The sequence below is a fragment of the Corvus moneduloides genome, chromosome 2, assembly GCF_009650955.1.
Source record: "Corvus moneduloides isolate bCorMon1 chromosome 2, bCorMon1.pri, whole genome shotgun sequence".
Lineage (NCBI taxonomy): Eukaryota > Metazoa > Chordata > Aves > Passeriformes > Corvidae > Corvus > Corvus moneduloides.
In genome coordinates this window covers 119,313,560-119,340,297 of record NC_045477.1, presented here as the reverse complement: position 1 = coordinate 119,340,297, position 26,738 = coordinate 119,313,560, and the positions used below count along the sequence as shown (strand labels likewise).

At 47.0% G+C, this 26,738-nt stretch overlaps 1 protein-coding gene and 1 long non-coding RNA gene across 2 annotated transcripts; one reads left to right on the top strand and one right to left on the bottom strand.

Annotated features, from left to right (window-relative positions):
- Positions 1-3,040: 3,040 nt before the first annotated feature.
- On the bottom strand, positions 3,041-25,139 carry RIPK4 (receptor interacting serine/threonine kinase 4). Its single transcript, XM_032101076.1, is given in 10 exon segments — positions 3,041-5,068; positions 5,071-5,195; positions 6,094-6,346; positions 6,855-6,961; positions 7,692-7,850; positions 8,872-8,899; positions 8,901-8,923; positions 9,678-9,837; positions 17,222-17,513; positions 24,877-25,139. Coding segments are annotated over 10 exon segments (2,382 nt in total). The 5' UTR covers positions 25,059-25,139; the 3' UTR covers positions 3,041-4,015.
- LOC116440372 lies at positions 9,849-16,296 on the top strand. The gene is made up of 2 exons (XR_004238570.1): positions 9,849-11,172; positions 15,758-16,296. It is a non-coding gene; the product is annotated as an uncharacterized LOC116440372 (long non-coding RNA).
- Positions 25,140-26,738: the final 1,599 nt, after the last annotated feature.

The following is a 26,738-nucleotide window of genomic DNA, read 5'->3' as shown; positions in this document are numbered from 1 at the left end:
CTCTGGTGCAGCAGTGAGGGTTTTCCAGCCCAGCTGGGTGTCATTCCAGCCTCTCCAGGGTGACAGTGTCCCCGGGGCACAGCCTCTCCATCCTGTTCTCCATCACAGCTCACTGCCCTCCCGGCCCCGTGTCTCACTGCCGACAGCCCCTGACGCTCAGCCCGACGTGTTGCGATCTGCCTGTGCCACCTCCCTGGAAAGGGCTTCCTGTGCTCTTACCCTGCCCTGCTTAATCAGCGCTCGCTCTGAGGTGTGAGTCTCTCCCTGGCTTGGGTCGACAACAGTGGTGGACATGGCAATGATGGGTAAATGCTTGGACTCGATGGTCTTGGAGATCTTTTCCAACCTAAACAATTCTGTGATTCTCTAGGAGTGCCTGTGTTCGGCATTTTTCCACAGCCCTGGATTAAAGAGTGTCCCAGAAGCACGGAGGGGGAGGCAGTGGAGCAGTGCTGTGAATGATGCATCCCTCTCCAGTACCAAACTGGTGCGGCCGAAGTGGTCACAGGCTTCATGCAGAGACCTGGGTGTACTTGCAGGTGGTTTTGGCCAAAGAGCAAGACAGGCAAAGTGCAGCTGGGCATCTTCCCTCAACCCCCTACCCCCAGGACTGGTGTCTAAAGAACCCACTGCTCTGCCTTCCTTGCTTGTGTGGGTGTCCTTCAAAGAAACATATCAAAAGTCAAGGAAGGGGGGGAAAGGCTGGGTACTCCCTCCGCAAGGCACAGGGACAATGGGCTCTGATCAACAGCTGAGCTCACAGACAACCAGGGAGGTAACACAGGTTTGCACCCCATGAGCACTTTGGCACCTGAAGGCTTTGCCTGGGATTTTTGGAGACAACCATGAGCTGGTCTGCACCTTATGCCACCCAGCTGGGGTTAAAGTAGTGTGGAGGAGAGGAAATACCCCCTCCTCCAGTCCTCTCTGCTAAGGGAGGCCTTGCAGAGCAGCTCCCACATGCCTTGTTTTTCTTGCAAGCCTGATGTTGAGTGGAGCCAAGGTGGTGCAAGAGAGGAGAGAGGAGGCAGGAATGAAAGGGCTGAGGTTTGCCTCGGGGCCTCTTTGCAATCACCCAGCAATTCTCTGCCCTCTCCGCCACCGCCGAGCAGCGTGTTTGAACCGCAGGCTTGTCGAGTCCTCTCGAGGCCTGTACAAACACGGCCCTGAGCAGCAGGTAAATAAAGCTGCCTGGTGCTGGGAACAAACTGCTGCAGAGACAGGTAATGCAGCAGGGGCTGTGCTCTCCCCCGGGGGCAGAGGCTGGGACGGAGGAGTGAGGAATGGGGATGGTGTGAGGCACCTTCCCTGCTGCTGGGGCTCCTGCACGGGGAGACGGCACCAGCGGGCGCTGGCAGGAACCCAGACTATGCCACCAGGGCTGTGCAGGCAGAAAAACCACACCTAGAGATGAAAAGGTGAAGGTGATGGTCACGAACATCATTTCACTGTATCTTTTTTTCTTACGTTTCTCCCTGGGCTGAAATAGCCACCCGGGGCCACAGTCAGAAGCCCTAAGGAGGCAGATGAGCACAGTGTCTGCAGAAAACCCTGCAAGCAACCTCTGCCTGATTTTGGAGGTCAGAAGGAAAGAGTTGATGTTCATCTTTCAGCCCTCTCTACTGCAAGGGAGCAGCTGGGGACCTGGAGCAGGCTCAGCTCCACGCAGCCCTTTGTGTCACACCACCTCAACCCACCTCCCAAGCCTACAGGGTTTTTTTTTAAAGAACACACCTTAGATCGGAAAGAGACAAGAAATGCCTGAAAGCCTTAGGTCAACAGCCAGAGACTTCAGCTAAGTCAGACAAGTGCACATATGACTAGAAAAGTCAGAGACCTTCACAAAACACCAATTCCTAATTGCTGCATTAGTGCCAGTTTAGCACCCCCACTCACCTCTCCTGCCCCCAAGGAAGGCTGGTTCACAGAGAAAAATACTCACTCCAATACTGGCAGCATGTCATTGCAATCCTTTGGGGTTTTTTTGTCTAGTGCCAGCTGTGTTGCCTTCTTTGTAATGCATAGCTGGTGCCTGCTATTGTGAAAGACAGCATGGAAATAGAGACTCATGAGTGTGGCCTCATGTTTAATTAGAAGCTAATGTACTATTATTATTAGGCACTGAAGGAATGTACTGGCGAAGCAGTGTTTGAGCTGTTTTAAAAGCATTTTATAAGTGTACTTTCCCCTTCCCTTGCTGGTGTGAACCACCTTTATTAGGAGGTGCAAGACTGCTGTTACCTGGTCTTGCAGCTCTTTTGCAGTTTGGGCAAGTACTGGAATTTAAGTGTCCTTAATCTCACTGTTCAGGAGACTCTGAAATGGAAGGGAATGATGTGTGCTAGGCTAAGCCAAATGTTTAAGCTTGAGAGACCAAGTGGTCTGTGGTTGAATTTGCTCTACTGAGACACTGATTAAGCACAGCTTAATGAAACATGGCCACCTTATTGGTTGGTCTCCAAAGACGTGGAAGAAAGCAGTAGGAAAATGACAGGGTTTTTTTTTTTTTGCTGAAGAAGTTTCACTGTCAGCACCTTTAGGAGCTTACTGGGATTGCCATGCTCTAAGAGAGGTATTATTTGTAGCCACCATGTAGTGGCATGAGTGTGGCTTCACCATCTACTTTTTAACACTATTTCATTCTCCAGGAACAGCTACAGCAGAAGAGGAAACCATCTCAGTTGTACATCGTTGTGTTACAGGCATAAAGGTCAGGTTATGTGAGGCTTTATTCTACATTCTTATTCCGTAAATAACAAACACCCCCCGTTCCTTCAAGCTCCTTACTTTCTGTAAAGCTGCAGGGAATGCAAAAATGAGGGCAGCTTTACATGTCAACAATTTGGGCTTCAACATCATTCAAGGCAAGTTTGGATGGAGCTCTGAGCAACTTGATCGAGTGGAAGGTGTCCCTGCCCAGGTCAGGGGGTCTTTAAGGTCCCTTCTAACCCAGGCCACTGTATGACCACTAACAGTTGTGTTCTGCTGCTGCTGGTCAATGGGTTTTTAGTTGCTTTATCGACTCCAAAATACAGACAAGTTGTGGAACATGATCTTTTATTAATAACAGGCCACATTTGTACTTCGAAAGGAGTGAAATTAAAAGGTGTATTAAAACATACCCACTCTAAGCAATCTATTTTCTTCAGTAGAAAAAAAAGCATACAACAGGTAGAAATCCTATATACACAGTATATCAGTTCTAGTCATCAGCCCCTCCAAACAGTGTTCTGCAAATTGGTACAACGGTGTTAGAACAGACCATCCAGTTCCAGTTCAGTATGAATTTCAGCTTTTGACTTGTTCATTTAAGACAAACCACTAAGTACCTAGTCCAGTTTACTGATCTCAGGATACATACAAGGTAGTACTGTACATGAAGACAGCAGTGTTAGGCTTTTACTTCTGCTTATTATTTTTGGAATCCTGCCTTGTTATTAAGTCTGCCTCATAAACTTTGAGTACATGGAAATCTGTAATCAATGTCTCTATTAAAAATGTAGCAGAAGCCTGATTAACTGTACCTTAAACAGCCCTTTCCTCAACTCCTGCATTTATTTCAAGCAGATTGGTGTTGTACTCTATACACTGGAGGCTTTCAGCCCAAAATATCAATCACTGCAATGAACCACGAATCTATGCCATCTTTTTTTTTTCTTTTTGTTTTGAGGAAAATAAAAAAAAGCATAATGTTAGTTCTTAAATTAGTTTGGCACATTAAAAAAAAAAAAGCAGGGGGAATGCAGAAATTGCATCCTTCTCTCACAACGTCCTTGGGAGGGGAATGTCTGGATCCATGCAGGGCTGGCAGGCATAGAATGAACGACACAGACCACGGCGTGGCAGACTCCAGCTCTTGGCCTTGCTCCTGGCCTCAGTCACACTCAAACACCTCAGTCCAGCAGCTGCCACCACTGGTCAGTGCACCCCTGCACAACTGGAGAAGGCCCTGAAGAGCCGAGCTCCAGCAGCCTCCTCACACCAGGTAAAAAAGGCACCACTCGGCACCTTCTGATTAAGTGTCACTTAACAACGCGGTAAGTGAGCTATTCCTGCTCTGCTGAGCAGGCGGGAGCAGGGTCTGACATCTGGCTCTCGGCATGTCAGTGTGAGCCCCGTGCTTCAGGAGAACCTCCACTGTTTTCGCGTACCCCCCTCGCGCAGCCAGGTGGAGAGCTGTGAACCCCTCACTGTCAGAAATATTGATATTTTCTGCACTGACAAGTTCTTCTACTACTTCAGAGTGCCCGTTTTCTGCCGCAAGGTGTAGTGCTGTCCTACTTAAAGGGCCTTTGGCTAGAACACTGGCCCTTTCATCCATCAGCAGCTTTGTTGTGGCTAAGTGGCCGCTGCGAGATGCCAAGTGCAGGGCCGTGTATCCTTCTGCCGTGGCAGCCTCGATGTCTGCCCCGTGCTTGAGGAGCAGCCTGGAGGTGCTGGTGTGGCCAGTTTCAGCAGCTATGTGGAGAGCAGTCTGCAGGAGCCCGTTCCGGACATTGACGTCCGACTCCAGGTCGATGAGGAGGCGGGCGACGCGGTAGTGACCCCGCTGGGCGGCCAGGTGGAGCGAGGTCCTTCCGTCCACGGTCTGCACGTTGACGTCGGCGCCGCGCTGCTTGGCCAGCAGCTTCACGATGGGGAGGTGGCCTTGCCAGGCAGCGTAGTGAAGGGGCACCCAGTCGTCCTTTCCCTTGATGTTCACGTTGACGCCTCTTCTCAGCAGGATCCGCACAATGTTCTCCTGGCCGTACTGGCAGGCTATGTGGATGGGGGATCTGCCCTCAAAATCCACCTCGTTCAAGGATGCATTCTTATCAAGCAGCATTTTGGTGCTGAAATCATCCCCATTTTGGGCAGCAAAGTGAAGAGCAGTCCACTGGTCCTCATCTTTGGCATTGACGTTGATTTTCCTGGCCATAATCAGCTCCACAATGCTTTTAAATTTCTTCTCAATGGCTATGTGAAGAGGAGTGGACCCTTTCTTGTTGGTGAGGTTAGGGTTAGCATTGTACAGCAGGAGCCACTTGACACATTCTTCTTGACCTGCTTCAACAGCCAAGTTGCAGAAGACTGGGAGTTCCCATCTAAAACAATGTCAACATCTTGAGGCTGGAGGATCTTCATCAGCTTGCTGGTATCTCCAGATAAAATTGCCTCTGTTAGCTTCCTCTTCTGTATGTCTGTAGTACCAATATCTAAATGGATAAAAGGAAGAAAAAGATTTTTGAGGGTGGTGAAACACTGGAACAGGTTACCCAGAGAGGTGGTGGATGCCCCATCCCTGGAAACATTTAGCTTCATCTAGTTGAAGGTATCTCTGCTCATTAAAGGTCCATTCCAACCCAAACCGTTCTAAGATTCTATGGAAAAGACAGCATCACAATTCTGATACTCGTCACACCTTACCTGTCCGTGTCTTAGGCAATGAGCTGCCTGCAGAGCAATCCATCCCCCCACCCCACAGGAGTCCCAGAACATTTTCAGGTCAGATCTGGGCCCCCATTAACTCTGTCTCTTGTGGCATGAAGACTGAAGGATGTTGTGGTTCATCTCCCTGCACTAACCATTTTTTACCTAACTGGAAAACAAATGTCTGGGGTTTGCAGCACTGGACTGGAAAGTGAGGGGCTCTTTATTACAGTGGTCATTGGGGTTGCTGAGAGGGTGGCTTGAGTCCTCTCAAAAGCTAAGGTGCTCAGGTTTAGGCTTAGTATAACTGAAAAAGCCACAAACTCAGCTGACCTGACTGGGCAGTGGCTTTAATGCCAAGTGGGATGCTGGACTAGTGAACTAGTCACCTCCCTTCCAACCAACCTCTACATGACTGATTCTGTAATTGCTTTAATGGGAGTTTATTCCTTTACAAAAGTAAATGGGATTTACTATTTCTCATTAGATCATATTTGGGAACCACAAAATTTTTTTAATTTTTATTTTTTCCTTTTAAATAACTACCTCCAGTAAACAAATTTGTAGTGCTGACAGCAAGAGAAAGCAAGGCTAACAGTAATTTCCAGAATGTTATTCTACTCTCCAAACCATTGACTCCCATGCCCCAGTCCAAACAACTACAAAGGAAAACCTGACCATTACCTGAACTCTCCCTTTCAAAAGAAAGGGAAAGAGAGCCTCTGGATGAGAAAGCTGAATCTACAGATGAAACTCCTGAAAGGCGCTTGTCACTGGAGGCAAGTTTGGACTCAGAAGAGCTGCGGCTGAGATCCTCAGGGCCTTCCATAGTCTGTGAAATCCCTGAATCCAACTGGGACAACAACTCGGAGAGACTGTAATCCTTAACTGATGGTAGAGCAGGCTGCTGTTTCTCCTGGGACAATGCACAAATCCCCTTCAAGAGAAGCACACAAGCATTTTAGAAAGGTCAGCAAACAAAACTGAGCACAAGACCCTACAGAAGAAACATAAATTTGTCAGTCTGCAGGTAGCCTTTAAACATTGTTTGTATCAAATGAAACCTATGAAAAAGGTCACAGATTTTTCAGAAGAAGGAGGGCAGCTTTCATCAGTACTCACAGAGCCACGTGGCTCTTCTGTCTCCAGTGGTTTTTAAGATCAGTCACACCCACATAGCTCCAGCCTTTATCTCCTAACTGTCCTGCTCTCCCTCCACCGAATAAGACGCACTTGGAATTGGTTCTGCCCTGAGGTTTTCCTGAGCTGGTCCATGCACCTGCTGTCATTTGTGCATTCCAGTCCTTTACCAAGAGTCACTTCTACCAGGCAAGATCGTGCTCGAAAGCAGCAAAGAGAAGGTTGCTTAGGACCTTCCAGGTCATAGAGCAGCCTATTCCTCCCAAAACCCAGCAAGTTCGAACAAGAAGTGGAAGAGAAAATACCTCAGGCTGCTGTTCTGGGGCATTCTTGGTGTCCAGGTCCTGAGTTATCATCTCTTTTGTTTCATCTTCTGGCTTTTCACAAAGGGCCTCTGTTTCTGAAGTGATTTCTTTGGAGAAAACAGGAGGTGGTTTTAGCGCTCGGTTTTTTTAGGAGACTTTCTGAGATGCCCTGTTGCCTGTCTCTATCAATAGAACTTAAAAAAGCTCTGAGATACTGTGGGAGAAAGGTGCCAATCCTTACCATTCCATCTAGCACCTCATCAGTGGGCACCAGTGTGCAGCCAAGCCAAGGGTACCCAGGGCTGCCCAAACAATTCATTTTCAGTCACATCAGACTGGTGTTACACAGGGGCCACACTGAATTCATAGCAGGTGCTTTGGGCAAGTTCAAGCCTTTAGCTGGCAGAGAAGTGACTGTACAAACTGTTTCCTTACAAGAGAACAATTCCGTTTCTCAACGTACAACAGTAAAAATTTAGAGAGCCAGGTCCTTCAACGCTTTGGTACACTGCAAACCACACCAACTCCAGCATGGCCTATACCCCAACACACACAATCAGAAATAAACATAATTTCTGGCTAAATGGACTGACTGGTTCAGTACAAGGTTTATTCTTGGCGTGTTTACATAACACCGTCATGGTCAGACATGTCCTCAGATAATCCCTTCCTCCACAAATGAGTAAGTGGCCTGTATCATTGTCTCCACCACACAATATGCTCTATTTATTCTGTCACAGAGCTTCTCAGCATTTACCCCAAGGATTAGCAGAGTCCTGAGCAATAACATGACTCATAGAAGAATAAATGGGCAGCCAAGTTACAAGGAAATCTTACCTTGAAATGTTGGCCGTTCACCAGGATCATCTTGCCAACATTTTTGCATCAGTTTGATCAAGTTATTACATGAATGAGGTCTGGATTTGGAAACAGCAGGTAGCTCTGGGCGGTGGCCTTTAACTACTTTTACCATAATATGTAAAATGTTGTTTTCCTCTGTGAAGCAAAAGCACACAAATTTAGATGTCCCAGCAAAAGGAATCACTTCTCTTTTTTCTAAGAGCATTAAGAGTGGCATTAGGCTGAAAATTTGTTTTCACACCCTCTTTTCTAGATTTCTTATCAATAGGGGAAAACAATTTTTGGTTGTCCCCTCCAAGGAGGTATTTTTCAATGCAGTAACACCTGCTTCTCATATATCACTTAAAAACAATTTTCAGCGAGTGCCTGTGTTCTTTTCCCACCCATTAAAGATAAAGAACAAAAGGAAAAAAAAACCACCTCAAACAATTCTTTGCTACCTCTCTTTGGATTTCCCTATCTGCTGTAAGAAAACAGAACCTTAAGTTTTATTTAGACCAGGTACCTGAACTATTCATAGAGGTGAAGGAAGAACACAAATCAAGAGGTGCAGTAATGCAGCTCCTGACTGTAAATCAACCACTGGGCTGAACGGAATCTCTCACTGGGAGAAAAATTAATAGTAGACTGGAACTTGTTGGGACATGTTTGCTATACATAGGCCAGTCACAGACACAGGAAAGTCATAAAGAATAAATAGCTGCCTGTTGGGCGGTGCATTTACTGCAGGGTGGAACAGGGCTTATTCTCACAGACAGTTTTGTTTTAAAGGAACAAATCTGTACCCACAATCTACAAATAAACTACAGAACCTCTCTACAGAGGTTTCTGAACAACAGCAGAGTTGCCTGCCAAGCAGGCTTTGCCAACACATCAGAAGTCTGTGCAGGCCACACACTGATCTGGAGCTGTGCAGCAAACTCCAGTAGAAGCAAAAATGTGCAGACAAGGGCTCCTGAAGCAATACAGGTTCTGACTTCATGATGTAAGACAAAGGAAGACTTAAGCTTGTGATCAGAATTTGAGAGTTTAAAAGTGCTTACCACATAAGATTGTCAGAATTTGGAGGTCATGCACAAAATCTGGGGCTGGTGGGGCAGGAAGCGTGCTTATCAATGGGAAAAAGGAAAAAAATCCAAGATAACACACAACTTACCTGCAAAAGGCTTCTTCTGCGTAAGAACTTCCCCAAACCACAATGGAAAAAGCTACAAAAAAAAAAAAAAAAAGGCAAAAACTTTATTTCCAGGAGTTTTTTTAAATAAAACTAAAAAATTCACAGAAGTGTAATTTGTTTTCCTTGTCCCTCCACTTTTGCATCTAAATTCAGCTGATGAACACACACACACAGAGAAAGATGCAACCAAGAACCATGATTTCAAAGTCTAGCTTTGGCAGGGAGGTACCTGAGGCAGCAAACACAGGGACTTGCTGGAGGCTGCCAAGTTCTTGGTAGCATTTACCAACCACTCCACATCAGCACTGACAAAATCAGAGAAAGCATTACAGTGGATTTAATTTAATGCTTCTACCCTGCAAGATAACTTTAAAGGAATCCATTTAATTTAGAATAAGAGATATCTCTTTAATCTACAACTGTAATTTCCTTTTCCTAATAATTTTGCCATGAAAGAAGAGCCAAAGACCTAGTGATGAAATCCAATGAAGATAACTCAGAATTTTGTCACAGACTCAAAAAGTAGGTCAGGATGTACCTTTAGAAGGGAAATTAAAGGTGGGCAGAGTGCCTCCCATTGCCAGTTGCTAACAAGTAATTTCAAGACCCAGGATCACCTGCAGTTTTTCTAAATGCCTCTACCCTGCAAAGACTTTGCAAAAACAAAAGCTAAAGTGACACATTGCAAGATGAGGCTCAAACCAGATTTAGGGGTTTCATGCTTAAAAAAAGTAAGAAAGGACTCATTTTACAGGGTTACTAAAAGAGTATTCAGGTGTTTTCACAGTTCACTGACCTGTACACATCATGTTTGGTGTCAAAACACCTGTTTTTCTCCTTGATGCGCTCTGGAGGAAGGTAGGCAATAGTGCCACATAAGCCATCCATGCTGATGTCATGGGAATGGGACAAACCATTGCACTTTGCAAGCCCAAAGTCAGAAATCTACAGGAAAAAAAAAAAAAAAAGAGGAGGAGGAAGAGGGTGAGAAAAGTGCATGGTACCATTAGACTTTCAAGGTGTTCACAAAATACTTTCTGCAAAGAACAACAGACGCAACCCAACACATACAGTGAAGTGCTGTTCAGAAATATTAAGCCAATAAAACATCTCTGGAAGCATAATGCCCTGGTAGGCTTTTCTTTATGGTTAAGCTAAAAGAAGAAGAAGAAAAAAAAATAAAGGCAAGCAGTTTTTGCAAGCAGCAGCATGCCAGCCCATTACATAGCAAACACAACAAACAGTCAAGACAATTTATTGTCATTTAAACCAGTTGAATTTAGTTACTGCAAAATACTTTAATGCAATTATTGGCCCTGCCACCCCCTTTCCCTATGTAACCTCATGTTGTACGATGTGTTTAAACGTCCTGGCTCTCCAATGAACTCTGGAGAATCACTCTTTCAGGTATCACTGTTGAACTGACCATGCCAACAAGGACCAAGCCCAACAGCAGAGCCACCAAGTGCTACAAAAACCCAAATGGAAACACACACACACACATACACACACACCAAAAACCAACACAGGGAACTCTTTTTGGCAGCCAGGAGATACAGCAAGTTGGTGCAGTGACGCAGTGAGCACAGCTGAAATGAGCACAAGTGACAGCAAGTTTATAAAAAGGACACACCTCCACTTTAATATGAAGTGTCAAGCAAATATGCATGCATTTGCTCTCAAAGGCATACCAATCATCGAACAAACAGATAGGCCAGGAATTTCCTTTGTCTTACTTATTTCCCACTGGACAAAAAGGTCTATTATGCCAAGTGGAAATTTCAAGAAAAGTCAAGTCTTTTTGGACCACTGAGCTCACTGATTTTAGTCTACATGTTAGATAAGATACCCCCTCCCCCTAACTTATACATTCCTTTTATCTAATAAATACTCAGGTTTTTCAATGACTCATTCCCCCTTTTGATCTTCACAGCTTCTCCTTTGAGAAAGTTTTCCCTCAAAACAACAAGCATAATTAAAAAAAGCTTTTCTTTCTTTTTTTTTTTTTAACTAGGCTCCGACTTTACACTTTGAGAAGTTTCTCTCTAAAGATACCACAAAACTAGTTGCAACATGTGTCCATTACTGGAAAGGGAGAAAACTGCTGCCAGCTTCAGCCTCCTGGAGAACAGGCAGGTTATGCAGCCATGCAAGGAATCTCCCTTTGCCATAAAACAAACAAAGCAACCCACACAGCTTCAGCAAGAACTTCTCCCATGGACAAAGAGCTCAGCAGTGGCATTCTGAGAAGCTGGAGAAGTCCTGCATTCTAGAACACAGGTATGTCTGACCTGTTGTGCATCTGTATCTTTAATCTGTAGGGTAGCGTGGGAATGACTTGAGAACAAAAAAACCAAAAAAAACCAAAAAAAAACAAAAAAAACCAAAAAAAACCCAAAAAAAAAAGGGGGGGGAAAAAGGGAAAAAAGCAAAGTCATCTGGAGGAATAGTTTCTCATCCCTGTAGAGCTACACTCTCAGAGAGGGACTGCTGGACTCCTCAGCAAGCCAAGCACTGGAGCCCAGGAAAGCAGCAAGTAGTCAAGAAACCCACACCCACAAGCCAGGTCACCATGGGAAGAGCCAAACTGACCACCCCAGGAAATGCTGCATGAGTCTGGGGTGCTTGGTGCTCCACAGGAGAACAAAAGCACAACCCCAGCATCACACCAGGCTGTGGTGTCAGGTTATATATGATAATATATAAATAAATGAACCGAACCCTGCAAGTCTGAACGGATCCGGTGAAGCACTGCTCTCCTTTGATTAATGTGAAGCACAGGCTTGTATACACCTCAAGAAACCCAGGCATAATTAAAGCCACACACCTCCCTCTTTGTCTAAACAATGCCGTGTTTCCTACTGCGTGTGTTAAGAAATAAAGATGAAATGCAGACAGCAGGGTGACACTCCTGTGTTCGGAGCCACCAGCTACAGTGTGTGAATCTAAGGCTGGGGGCCAAGGCAGAGCTGAGAGCTCTACACAGAAAAAGTCACCCTACAAACTAAGAAACAGCTGAAGTACACAGCATACACCCTCCCTGGCCTAGCAGGAGCTTCACCTTGTGGAACTGTCCCAACCTAGTATGAAGGATTGGGTGTTATGCCAATTAATAAAAAAATCACCTGTAGAGCAGGGCTTCGATCATATCAAATTCTGCAGCAGAAAGCACTGGAAATTGAGGAATTGTTATCTTGCAGGCTGCAACAAAATAGTGAGATTCTGCAGACAGTTTTTCTGGCTTTTACTAGCTCCTCTAGGGTGAATTTTCCACACTGCACGGTGTATTTAGTCATGCAAGTTCTTTAAACACCAGTGGGAACTGCGCAGTGGGTGGAAGATACAGCCATTTCACTTGCCTGTTTTGCCTTTAAATTGCTTGCCAGGCACCTCATTCTGCAACACCCTTGCTGGGGAAGGCAGTGGAAGCAGAGCACCCCTTCCCCACTCCTTCCTCCACATCCTTGCTGGTCCTTGCAGCCCACCCCGGGCTCTGCCCTTCCCCACCATCCGAGGGAATCCGTAATCTCGCTCCTCACATCAGTTATTCCAGGTGGGTCCCACGGCGCTTCAAAAGCGCCCGTGGTATGAGCAGGGGAGACACGGAGGCGACAGACTGCTCCATGCAAAACCCGTGGTGGGGAGGTAGGAAGAAGAGAAAGCAGCCTTGGCCAAAGCCCACGCAGACAGTGGGATGGTTCATGTTCAGGCAGCTCCGCTCGCTCAAGGGCTGCACGAGAACAAACACATGAGCGCCGAGCAGGGACGGGAGCTGCGCGTGTTTTCCTGCCCGCTTCCAGCAACACTCACTTTACTGAAAGATCCCAAGATCTGAAGATTTGTATTTATTTATTTTTAGTTTTAGTTTAGTTTGTTTTTGACTCATGCGTGCAAGCCTTTCTCTGCTCCTGCCTTTTGTGGATTTTTCCACTCCAGTATGCAAAGTTTCCACTCCACTCGCAAAGTTTTAGATGCTTTGAGAATTTTTTTGTGATTTTTTCTCTGTGAAAACCAGAAAATACACTCACATAACTCAGTTACTACAGTCAGCTATTCCCAAGCACTGCAGGAACAAAATGAGTGCTTGGAAAGTGCTTTTTTTTTACTGATGACTCCTGAACTCTGCACTAAGCTCCTCATGCTTTATGTTATTTTTCTGCGAGCAAAACTGAAGAATGCACTGCAGTGGACTCAGGGACGGAGTTCACCAAAAGGTTTTCTGCATCAAATCCACTGGATTAATTTTTAATCACTGCTGGAACATCCAGTATTTGTCTCTGTACAAAGTCTCTGCACTGGGATATTGAGTGCCCCCACATTTATCTATGGGGTATTCGGGTGTCTGGCGGTGGGGGAAGTTTCCCTTGTTTGTTTTTTCTGGGGGTAGGGGAAAAAGGCTTTTACATTTTTGTTCTTTAAGAAATGCCTGCAATTTTTAAGAAATTTGCACAGGTCACAGATTTGGACTACTAAAACTACTAGCAGGAAGGACTAAAAATTAATTCCAAATACCAACACAATCTGCACTTCAAATCTATGTCTTTACTTCAGTGATTATGAACGCACTTCACTTAGCTTCTAACAAGAATCTTTCTGAAACAGACTCTATTTCCATCCTTTTCCAACCTGCCCTGAAACTTTTAACTCCTCCAAACCCGTTTCAGGTGGGACATTTGTGACACTCTTTTCAGAAGCAGCACAAACCAAAGCCAAACATCCATTTTAATCCATCGTGAATCTGCATTACTGTAACAGGGATGGTTTTGTTCCCTCCCCTGTGCCACCACAATTAGATCAATCAGAGAATTGATCAAGGCGCAAACCAGCTTTGTTGGTTGGGATTAAAGAGCCATGCATCAACAGCCCTGCATGGAAACCTTGATTAGGAAGGGTGGCAAACAGGCAGAAGGGATACACAAAACAAAGGCTCCTCATCTGTAATAACAAGAGAGCAATTGCTGCTGATAAAAACGTGGCTGTGCTACCTACACCAGGCAGTCTAATAAAAAGAGACAACTGCTCTTTACCAGCCTGGCCTCTGGGTATTACTGGGACCTACAGTTAACAACCTACATGAAGAAGCTTTCTGATAATCAAATTTGCCATCTGACTAGGCTGCTTCTAACTGCATGCTCAGAAATTTTGCAGCTGAAACAAATAAAAGTGAAGCCCATGGAGGCAACCTATCTATCCAGACCATCAGCACAGTACAACACAGCAGCAAACTTCACACTGGTTTAAACTGGAGGACTGGGGAGGGGAGAAAAGCAACTACAGTGAGCTTAAAGCAGTGCACAGCTGAGAGCAGCTCGTTCTGCTTCAAGCTGTTTAAAACCAAAATCTGGGAGATGAAAAATAACTGGTCAGGCTTGTCTCTGTGTGTGCATGAACCCACACATACATGTATGTGTGTCTGTGTGTGTATGTGTACAAATATATATGGCAAGATGAGGAGCTGCAAAAAAACCCAACAAACTCAGGCTGGATAGTGGGAGAAACAAGAACTTAAAAATAATGTTTCTGCCCAGAAGTATTAAGTGGCAAGTTGGTTTAATTTTAAACACCTGAGCGAAAAGTAACACTCCTGACCATGAGATATTGGAAGACAGAAAACCTGTGAAGCAGCAACAGAGATAGGAGGGCATGGAAGCTGGCAACAAGTTGGGCATGAGATTTCTGCACGTGGTGAGGTGTTTATTCTCCTACCAAGGGCCCTGGAGAGAGATCACATCGCAGCAGGGAAGGAGCAGAGTCACGGCCCACGAGGGCAGCGCTGGAATGTGGCATTGCTTCCCCTGTGCCAGCGATTGCCACATCACAGTAGCTCAGGGGACACATCCAGAATGTGTGTGGAGGGCAGGAGAGCTGAAGAACGAGCTCAAAAGATGTGGTCCAGTTGAGCAAAGAAATACATGTCAGACAGCATGTAAATATCGAAAGATTGAATATAAGGAACACTGGAGAAAGGAGCAAGGGAGGCTCTTGTTGGTACAAATAGAAGTAAAATGTTGACATGAAGGAAGAAAAAGCAGGCTGATCCCTGCTAGCAAAGCCTGCCTGGGTATGGAATAATCCTGCCAAGGAAAGCACAGCGTTTAAGGCAAACAAGAGGGAGCAGGACATGGCAGGGAAGGGAAGGGAGCTCCCACCACCAACTCACAAGGGAGGATGGATGCAACCATCTTCCAAAAACCAGCAAAGCTTTACCTTCCGCCGCACATATTACACACAAACATTTCAAATCCCCAGAGAATCCCCCAACATGCCTTTCACAGAGTTAATATCTGTCTATCTATATCCCTGTTCAGGCCAATCCCATCCTCCTAATTATCCTCCCAAGAACAAAATTCAGCACACGCTTATGTAATGCACAGGCTTTATGATATGGAGGCACCCACTTGATGATAAGTTCTGTACAGCAGCGCTGCCTTAGTCACCAGCCTTGCTGAGGGCTTTACAGTGAGCATGGTGCTCATAAAAGGAGCAGGGTGTGTTTGCATTTAACTGCAGGATGGCACAGCAGCATTTCTAATGCTCTCCACTGGAAGACTCTTTCCTGGCTCAAGGGCAAACAGTTTATAAAAGTCCTCCCTACCTCCAAACTCTTCTTTCACAGTCTGCAACATCTCTCCACTCACCTTAGGACTCTATTAGGGACAGGTCACCTACTAAATTAATGCCAACATTTAAAAACACTTCAATCAGCAGCTCCATTAGCCTTCCAGCAAGAAAATGCACATTAAATCAAGCTGCAGGGTCTGAAATTTAATTATAAATTTCACGTCACACCAAAAGAAGGTTTGGGGCCACATTTTTAAAGTGAAGGCACCTCACAGAATATGTTCATCTCTTATTTTGCATACAGGTTCTTGCATCTGCTTTCCTTCCTGGAGGGGTTTCCAAGATGCCTGTGGATGTAGAAGACTGCTGGCTGGAAAAGGTTTGGATTAGACCATTCCTTCCTGAACTCCATGGAAAGGATCTGAAGACCTTCATGTGTTTCCTACAGTTCAGAGATGTCAGCAATGACCTCACCAGAGACTTATTTATTTTTGTACGTTTTGCACTTTGCCCCCTTGTGTTACATCACCACCCAGATATAGGCAGAACATCAGGCACTTCAACCTCCTGAAACAGTGAGAAAAACACAGCCTTCCTATCTTGGCTCATGGATGAGTCAAGAATTAGGAATTTAAGAAGTTATGCAAGCAAGCCTGAACTTTTAAGTAAATAAATACTTAGCAAAGGCCTCTGAGCACTAGTGTGTGAGAACAGACTTTGAACAGCTCAAATCCTGATGTTCCGGTCATAATAGCATGACCCCCTGTAGATGCCTCCTACCTCAGAAAGAAAATCCTTCTAAGAAATTAATCACTAAGAGGCCTAGTAAAAAATCTGAGACCATCACAGGTGTGATTTCATTAGTGGCACACACCTCTTAGGGCTCCAACCCTCTCATGACATCAGGAGATTTGTCTTTGTTTAATGAAAACTTCATGTTTAGAATGGTGCAGGCAAGACCAAAGCCACTTTATCAGCAAGGGGGCCAGGAAAACAGGGAGCTAAAAAAAAAAAAATAATTGAACTCTAAAAAAAAACAGGGAAAAACTTCATTTTAGTCTCTTTCCTCTCTAAAAAGGAAGTTGAGAAAGCAAGTCCAGCTCTCAGAACAGAACCTCCAGCAGAGAAGGCTAACAAGTTTGCCAGCTTACTCTGGAAATGGATAATGAAAAGAATTTCATGCTGTTACAGCCACAAAAAAACTCCTTTCAGTGACCTGGTATGCATGAACAGTCAGGACAGAGATACTTCCTCAGTGCACATGCCCTGAGCAAATGGAAATGAGTTGCCTCTGGGAAGGTTTCTCCAGACTCCAGCTGTAAATGAGATCTCTGCATTTAGTGGCGCAAAGACCTAGAAAGAGGCAACCACGGGAACTGTGAAGTGGCAAAGATGATTTAGAGGTTCACACCTCTTTTCTCTCCCTGTTCTCACCTGCCTCACGACCCTACTGCAACAAAATTTGTAGCAGGACCCATTAGGTCTCAAAACCAGAGTTCACTACATCCTTTTAATATTTCAGGAGGGTTCTCACAAGTTCCCTAACCGTACCTCTATTTATGTACCAAAGTGGTGCATAAACCAGGTGGATTTATTTAAGGGCTCTATTTGGGTGGATTTTAATTTGGGAATCAGAGGGGTTGGGTCAGTGGGCATTTCTCTAATTCTAAAGGAATGCTGCTGGTTTCTCTCAGGCTTTTTGCATCTGCCAGGAGCCGTGGTGGAATGTCCAAAGGTGGGTCCCTCGCACAGAGTGTCCGATGCGTACCTTGACGTGGTAGTGGGCATCCAGCAGGATGTTTGCAGGCTTGAGGTCCAGGTGGAGCAGTGGAGGGGACATGCAGTGCAGGAAGTTCATCCCCACCGCTGTCTCGTGGATGATGCGGAAGCGCAGTTCCCAGGGCAGAGGCTCGGAAGCCAGGAGCTTTTCCAGAGACCCTGTCTCCATGTATTCCATGACCAAGCCGACCGGCTCTTTGCAGATGCCATACACAGGAAGGATGTAGCGGAACTTTGCCATTTCCATCTTCCTGGCTTCTTCCAGTAACTCCATGCGCTCCCTGGGTGGAAGAGAATGGGACATGAGGGATGGAGCAGCTGTTTCTCCTCACGCCAAACACGCACAGAACATTTCTTATAAAACCAAACACCACATTTCACCATCATCCCCTGACTGACCCACGCTGCCCCTCGCCAGCCTGCATTCCAGGTGTATTTCCACATTTAGTAACGCTGGGTTTTATGCTTCCAATGGTAGGCAGCTCCCAGCTGCAGGACCGCAGGGGAGTCCTACACTCCCCCAGTGCGAACACCCCGAGTGCGAAGCCCATCTATGTCCCTGCTTTGATGTTTAAGCTGTGCTGTTCAGAAGGAGGATGATACACCTAGAGCCCAGGTTTACCACTGCTGTAGCTCCTTCGGCTGAAGTCATTAACTTTTTGTGAGTCATAAGGCTGTGCTAATCAGAAGAGAGGCCGGACAGCATCGCTTCAGCAACCCTGTTGGTGCATCCTGAGCGTACACAGACCCAAACCTTGGGAGAGGAATCCTTGGGACCCACCATTTAGGGAAGCAAACTGCCTGCTGTAGCCAGGAAGACACAACAAAAGCCTCCCCAAAACACAGACTTGACAACTCCCCTCCAGCAGGTGCCAAAAACTCCCAGCACACCATTGTCAGTGATGTAACAGGCCCAGTCCCGGCAGCTGTAATGAGCACCCCGGGTGGTTTACAGGTCACTTCAGCCTGACCCTGCACAGGGTTAAGTGTTACTCAGTCTGAGCTGCAGCCTCCCAGGTCAAGACCCTTAATTGCTGTGCCTTTCTTCTGCACCTCCCTCACATGCTTCTGCAACAGCCCACAAGGACTCAAGTGGCATAGAGGAAACAAGGGTCCTCTCCCCGGGCTGGCTGTGCCCACTGAGAGGGGCCACACGTGATGGTTTAAAGAACCTTCAATCTGTAAAAACTGCGTTATTGGTGATGATGGACTCTGCCCAGAGCAGCTTTGGGCCACGGGCACTGACACATCACTATTGCTGTCATAGATTCACAAAAGAGGGCACAGGGAGGTCAGACAGGTAATATTTCCTGAGCAGACCCTCTCTTATTACACAACAGCTCCTGCAATGTACCCAAAGATGTGCACACTGTCTAATGGACAAGAGTACCTGAAGTAACAGGACCAAGTCTGTGCCCTGTGCCACTAACAAGGGATGCCAGTTACCCCAGCGGGAGCCTCGTGGCAGAACCTCGGCTCCATCAAACTGTTTTGGTTTTTAAATTTTAAATCCAAGGCCAGCTAGAAGCACTGTCCACTTCTAAAAAGAGAAAACACCAAATCCAGCCTTCACACAGCTAAGTCTTTTCTTCCTGCGTGTCCTCCACTGCCTGGATGACCTGGGAGAAGCTGAAACGCAGCTTATGAGGGACCCTCAGATTTTGGGAGCTGTCATTTGGCCCTCAGACTCGGCAGTAGGACACTCCCCAAGGCTGGCAGTGTGCTCTGCTGCCTGCTGCTCACCTGCTGTGGCAGCCTGCAATAACCTGATGCAGGTAACATTTCCCACCAGGGCCTAGCCAGCAGCAGCAAACCTATTTCAGAGGCAAGACCAAGCTGAAAGATGGTTTTAAAGAGGGACAGACATGCTGAGAGAGGAAAAAAAAATAGATAAGGGAAATCTTTCCTATTAACCATGTTGGCTCCTGTTGCTCCCTACAGCAACTTTCTTGTGAAATAATTGCCTTTGCAGACAAGTACCCAGTTTGCTCCTTGGCACGCTGGAAGGGAGCGCCCATGAATAACACAACCAACTCCTTGCCCCCGAGCCACACGCATAGCCAGCATAATTCACCGGGCTGAGCGCTGGAGTCGGGGATGTAAAACACCCGTCTGAGCCCTCCCAGGCAGAGCAAGAACGCAGCAGCAGCCAGCGCCTAACAAGAACCACTGACTCCTCGGGATGGGGTTCCAGGGCTAACAACAGCCTCAGAGAGCATCACCAAAAACACAGACTGGCTGCAAGAAATGGGGCGTTTTCTACAAAAACAGAATTTTCCGTTTCAATAAAGTAATTTTTTTTTAAAAAGCTCCCTTTCTGCTTGGACCAGCTCCAGTGAACTGAGTGAATTAACAGACTAGCAGGCGAGTGCCCTCTATCTAATTTGCCTGATTAAATAAAGCCCCCGTGCAACAATTACCACCCTGAGCACTTTCCCATACCCAGAGCATTCAAAAGTGAATCAGCCAGAGGCCTGGTACAGCCGAGGGAGGCTTGCCGGCTTTCAAACAGCTTTCAAAAAGGCCCCTGCCACCTTTTGAAAACAGAAAAGGAGAGAAGACAAAAGAAATCAAGAGAGCCAAAGCAGTCATTAGCCAAGTGCTGGAGCGCGCTTGCATTAATCGTATTAACACAAACAGCTCGTTAAAGCAAGATCTCCTCCATCAGGCAAAGATCAAAGGTCTCTCCCTTCCCTCTCCCCTCACAAGATGCCACCGGCGCTGGGCGCAGCCCGAGGTGTTCTCGGTGCGCCCATCGCCTCGATACGCGAGTGCTGATGCTGCAGCGAAGGGTGCTGCAGGGATGGAGCCTCCAGCTCGCATGGAACAGATCAAGGATGGCACGGGAGGGGGCTGCGTTGTGCTGCTCGGCTACTCCGGTGCTTAGGAATTATTCTGCACTATCCAAGCAAAGCTCCTGGTGGGGTTTCTCAGTGGAGAGCCATAGGTCTAGCCTCTGATATGATAGCTTCTTATTTACTGAAAGGGTCAGAATTATCTTCTCTAGGCACCTCGGCTCCGCTCCCCTCTCCCTCCAGTACTATATCCTAACTTTATGGTAATAAAGGAAAAAGGAAAAGGGGGAAAGGAGAGAGAACAAGGGAGAAGAGGGAGGAGAAGGGAGGGAAGAGGGGGGAGAAAGAGCGGGGAGAAGAGGGAAAAAAGGGGGGGGAAGGGGAAAAGGGGGGGAAAGGAGACGAAAAGAGGGGAAAAGGAGGAGGGGGAAAAGAGAAAAGAAAAAAGAGAAAAAGAGAAAAAGAGAAAAAAGAGAAAAGAGAAAAGAGAAAAGAGAAAAGAGAAAAGAGAAAAGAGAAAAGAGAAAAGAGAAAAGAGAAAAGAGAAAAGAGAAAAGAAAAAAGAAAAAAGAAAAAAGAAAAAAGAAAAAAGAAAAAAAGAAAAAAGAAAAAAGAAAAAAGAAAAAAGAAAAAAAAACAAAAAAAAAGAAAAAAAGAAAAAAACAAAAAAAGAAAAAAACAAAAAAGAAAAAAGAAAAAAGAAAAAAAGAAAAAAAGAAAAAAAGAAAAAAGAAAAAAAGAAAAAAACGAAAAAAGAAAAAAATTTTAAAAAAGAAAAAAAGAAAAAAAAGAAAAAAGAAAAGAAGAAAAAAGAAAATGAGTGTACACACAGGACAGCTGGGGTCATGTAAATCACAGGGTGCACACACTTTCTCCTGTAAGAGTACCAGAAGACAGGAGCCCACGCATCAAGAGCTCCAGCACTGGGTCCAGTGCCAAAGAGCATCTCTCTGTCGGAGAAGTCAGCACAGATCAGCTGTTTGCAAGCAACCAGAAATACTACATGAATGGGAGACCTCCCAATAGCTGTCTGTTTCCACTCCAAGTCAGACCCCGCACAGATAGGGCTGCATTCCTTGGATTCTCCTGCAGAGACAAGGGCCTTGCCCACTGCCCCCGTCCCCAGGGCCCAACCCTTGTCCCACAAACCCTGCCACAAGAACAGCAGGAATTACGACTGTACCTGCATTTGCATGCACCCAATCTTTATGCCCTAGAGATAACACTGCTGTAAAACTACAACCTTAGACTCACCAGGCAGTCCTTGCAGTTTTATATTCCCCCACCACTACCACCACATTTCCCTAATGGAGTCTGAGAGCAGTTAAAGTTGCTCCAGAGAAACTCAAAATTTGTAATGGGGCCATTTGTGTGAGCCACCTCCAGACACAGAGCAGCCAGGCTTCTCCCAGCCCAGGGGAGATCCAGCCCTGCTCTCCAGTCAGGAATTCAGGCTTCCTCTTCACAAACTGCTGGTGGTGCAGATGGAGGTCCACAAAATTACACCACCCTTGAATTTCCTCAGAAACTCTTTTCATCTGCATCATGACAGAGGTTTTAAGAGCATGCAGTGGCCTCTGCTCTGCAGGGTACGTTTTTAACAACTTCCACACTGCTGACTCTCAGAGAACAATGTGTATATGAGAAGACAAGAAAAACCACTGTATGGTCAGGGCAGAATATGCTGGGGCAGGGGGAAGGGAAGAAAACCCCTTTTTTCAGGTTAACAGATGTCAGCCCTGCTAACAGATTTCTGCAGTGCAGCTCTGGTACCAGAGGATTACAGGCTAACCCAGACAGCCAGGCTCACCCCATCTCTTTTAAGGAGCACAAGGTGAATCTTAGGTTCTCCCTACACAGAAAAGACGTTCATTCACCTTCACCACCTAAATAAATGTCCACTAACAGCAAGGCATTCCTAAAACCTCCTAAATGTCTAAGTCCTGCTCCATTCCCAAATCCAGGATGTGCAAAGGGAGACATATGTAGGGCTTTGCTCATTTTTTTTTCCCCTAATCAGGAATTTTTTTCCACCTCCACACCCTGTAGTCACCCCCATGGCCAACGCCTCCAGCAAAGAGCCCTCTCCAGGAAATGTTACATCCTTACAATCTGCACGTTTACGTTCAGCAGAGGAAATCCACACAGGATTCTCTCTCTCCCAGCTTGCCACCCTTTTTCTCCAGACCACACTTCCATTCTGGCCCACATGGGTAAAGAGAAGAGACTTCACCCTCTCCACTGCACGTCCTGGGGGAGAGGCTCCTGCACCTTTCCGTCACACACTCTTTTGTTTGGATTCACATTGAATCTCCCGTCTTGAGAGCATCCTGAATCCCATGTGGGAAACGAGATCTCAGGAGCCGGGAAAGCAGGAGCAAATAAGGTGTTAGGAATGGAATTTGGCTGGATCGTCTGAGAGGGCTTGGGCTTAAAGATAGAAAACACTTCTGGCTCTACATTCAGTTTTTCTTCTGCTTGAGGCCACTTGGCTCTATGATGTGATAATTGCCGAGGGAATTACTCCAAATCTCTCACTGTCTGCAGAAACACCGAAAGAGAGACTACACAGAGTATTACCACCACCAAGCCATTACAAACAGGGTTTTAATGTGGTACCAAATAAATACATCAGAAAAAGCCTCTGTGCTTTTCAGTTAATGTTTCTGATACCACTGGCAATTCTTCTTACTCTTCACAGGGTTCCAAGAAACAGCTAGTCCAGTTAATCTCCTGGATTAACAACCTAATTACAAAGGCTTGTTGCAACCTGCCAGCTAAAGAGGCAGTGTTTGATTCTGTCTGTGCCCCCCACCCCACCATTTGAATAGCACAAGTTTATTAGAAAAGTTTTGGGTGAAAAGCAACCAACTTCTGAAACGGGGTTGGTAGAGCAGCCCAAGAACCAAAGGAGAAATAAAAAAGAAAATAAAAAATTCAGTGTAGATTTATTTTGCAGGAGCAGCTCTTTCAAAGGCCAGGGATACTCTAATTTCTTATCAATGCTCTCCTCAAGCATCTGAAGCACAAATTCTGCAGTAAATAAATTACTATTTCAAGAAGCAGTTTATTAAAATCAATGAGAAGCTGCAGGAGCCCCATGCCCTCAAGGTTCTCCAATTCAGAAGGCATTTTTTGCTTCCTGACCTGCATATTTGTATGGTCTTCCAATATTTGCACACCTCATAGCCACGGAGGGACAACTGGCTCTCTACTGCACATGGAATATATTAATATAGAGATTTGATAGCAAATCTCAGAATTAATTGTTCATATTAAAATAGGCAACAACATCCTTTGTCTCAGAGCAAAAATCAACTTTCTGAGTAAATTTTTAGATGTACACTGCAAATGAAAAGTATTACAAATGTTCTAGCTTATTTTTAAGACATGTTTTAATCTTAACTTCAAAATTAATCAGCTACAGTACTATTTTGATCAATAAGCATCAAACCTGAAATCTCCTTTGAGGTTTTAGTAGTAGGAGGGCTTGCAGGTTAGCACAATAAAACTCACTCTGCAACTTAAAGGTTTTTTCCATTTTATTCACAGGCAGCACAGTTACCCTATGCATATAGTAAACTCTCCCTCCGCAAAGGACATTTAATTTCATTTACTATACTCCATAAGCCATGCCTACTGCAAAGTCAGAAATTCAGATAATGGAAAAGATGCTGCACTACCCCAGAAATCCTGCAGAAGATGGGTTTACAAACAGTTTTAATCTTATCTCCCTCCTTCTGCAGGAAAGGCAACAACGGGAAACCTTTTGTGACTGAGCCAATCCACGTCTCAAAAACTGAGCTGCAGAATCGGCTTGTGAGCTGGCAGAGATCCCAAAGATCAAGTGGAGCTGGGAAAGCTCCATCAACATGACTTGTGCATATTCACCTCCCTCTGCACAGAGGCTGAGCTGCTGGAAGCCACTACTGTCCCTACAACACAAGGATGTTTCTGAAGATGCATATGACAGCCTTATTCTCCTAGGAAAGGAGACCTGCCCTCGATAGCCCCCATCCCTGGGGGTGTTCAAGGCCAGCTTGGACGGGGCTTGGAGCAACCTGGTCTAGTGGAAGCGAGCTGAACGGGGTGATCTTTTAGGTCTTTTCCAACCCAAACCGGTCTATGATTCTGTGATCACACACAGACAGCGTGAGCACAGCACAGCCCATCGTCCTCACCAAGGACTACCACGAGTGACACAGGCCGGGGAGTCCCACCGTGGGCCACCTTTTCCTGCAATCCAGCACAGCTGCACACTGGAGCCCCCAGGGAGGGCTCACCCCGAGCAGCCGGACACACGGAGAAGCGCTGTGCCTGAACTGGAGCCGGACACATTTCCCAGCACGTCTCCCTTCAGCACCCGCTCCCTCAAGACACCGAACCCGCGGCTCCAGCGCCCACACCCCAACGCCCCCCAGCCCGAGCCCGCTGCCACCACATGTATCGCGACTTCTACACATGCGAGCTGAAAGCCTGGCTCCTCCCAAGCCCCTGGATCCCCTTTCCACTCCTCCTCCTGCCCGTCCCGTCCCGGACTGCGCCCTGTGCCTGTGGGGCCGCAGCGGGCCCGGTGTGTCAGTGCAAGCCGACACACGCACAGCCGGGGCTGGGCAGGGCAGAAATGCCTTCCGAATGGCTGCGAGGGAACGGGCAGGACACAGGGAACATTTCACGGCATCTGTTGTTGCTGTTGGTTGTGAGACGGGCAGGGCTGCACACAGGGAGCTCTCAGTCGCTCCGCGGCTCCCCGGCTGCGCATCCGCGGGGCGACTGAGGGCTCGGAGTGCCTCTGTGGGAAGAGTCCCTTGTCCCCCCATTGCCCCCATTGCCCTTGTCCCCCCCTTACTTCTCATCCACATGGAGGCTGGGCGAACACTTGATGGCGAGCCAGGTCTTCCAGTGGAGGTGCCGCACCTTATACACCTGCCCGAACCCCCCCGAGCCGATCTTCTCCCAGCTGCTGAACTCGCTCTCCTCGAAGGTTTTCAGCAGCCCCATGGCCCAGGGGGAGCCGCCGTCCCTCGCCATCGCCGCTGCTGCGCCCGGACACCGCCCGGCTCCGCGGAGCGCAGCGCTGCCGCTGCCGCCCCGTCCGCCCGCCCAGGTGAATCAGGTGTGCCGGGGGGGACCGGGCTGGCGTCACTTCCTGGGCCGGGCGAGTGGGTGGGTTTTGCACAGGTCCCTTTTCTCTGCCGGGACAGGCGAGCGGGGCAGTTGCCCGGTTCCAGCTGCCCCGGGGTGACGCTCGTGTCCAGAGCTTCCCCCGGCCAAAGCGCTGGGGCGGGAGGGGAGCGCCGCGCACGCTGCTGAGCTCTGACAAACAAGGTGTGACAAACAAGCTGTTAAATAAAGGAGAGGGAAGCACCAGCCATCGCATTCCTGCCTTTTCTTTTTCCCCTGCCCAGGGAACCGCAGCGGGCCCCCGTGCCTCCGTCCCTTGACCTGTGCATCCCGGCCCGGTGTGTGGGACTCCGGCCAGCCCGCCCCAGGCTGCTGTCTGTCCAGGCACGCTCTGAAGCAACAATTTTTAGGCTCCGGGAAGCTATTGCCGAGAACTGACACGTCTCTGGGTTTTAGGTGCCTGTGGGACTAGAAGCTTTGATGATCCCAGCGCTAGATTTCCTGGATCCTTTTGTGGATCTAATTGCAGGGACCACAGGACTCCCAGAATCGTTCTGTTTGGAAAAGACCTCCAAGATCATCAAGTCCAACCTCTGACCAATCTCCACCTCGTCAACTAAACCATAGCACTAAGTGCCATATCCAGTTTTGTGAACACCTCCAGGGATGGGGACTCCAGCCCCTCCCTGGGTACTCCTTCCAATGCCTGACCACCCTTTCAGTGAAGAAATTCTTCCTAATTCCCCCCTGAACCTCCCCTGGTGCAGCTTGAGGCTGTGGCCTTTCATCCTGTCCCTTGTTCCCTGGGAGCAGAGCCTGACCCCCCTGGCTGCCCCCTCCAGTCAGGGAGTTGTAGAAAGTCAGAAGGTCCCCCCTGGGCCTCCTTTGCTCCTGACTAAACACTCTCACCTCCCTCAGCCACCCCTTACAGGACTGACTCGCTGGATCCTTCACCATCTCCTTTGCTCTTCCCTGGACACACCTCAGTATCTTTCCTGCATTTAGGGGCCCAGCACTGGACACAGCATTCGAGGTGTGTCCTCAGCAGTGCCCAGCACAGAGGGACAATCTCTGCCCTGGTCTTGCTGGTCACACTATTTTTGATACAGGCCAGGTGCCATTGCCTTTCTCGGCCATCTGGACACACCTGGGCTCATGTCCAGCCATGACTCAGACCAATGGATACAGGGTCTCACTCTGTCACTGGGATGCTGCACTTGGAAGGAAGGAGCCTGCACCCTTTGGTATGTAACAGGATGGTGAAGAGATTGCTCTGATCTGCATCGCGACCTTCACACCTATCACAGGTCTGAAGGTTAGTAAAGCTCGTCTTTCTTTGTTACACTGAGTATCAGACTCGAGGTGATTGTTCTAGGCAGCCAGTGTGTGTCATTTAATCTGGCAGGTTGGGCAATAGATAGAGGACAATGTGTTTTAAAGCCAGGATAATAGCTGTTCTTTGCAAAGCTCCGTTTAAAAAAGAGTCTACAGAGACATTTAATTACTTTCAAAAGACGCAGGACATGAAGCTTGTTCTCAAAGCTTTATTCCACATGGATTTCTTCCTGCTTAATTTACTCTGGATTA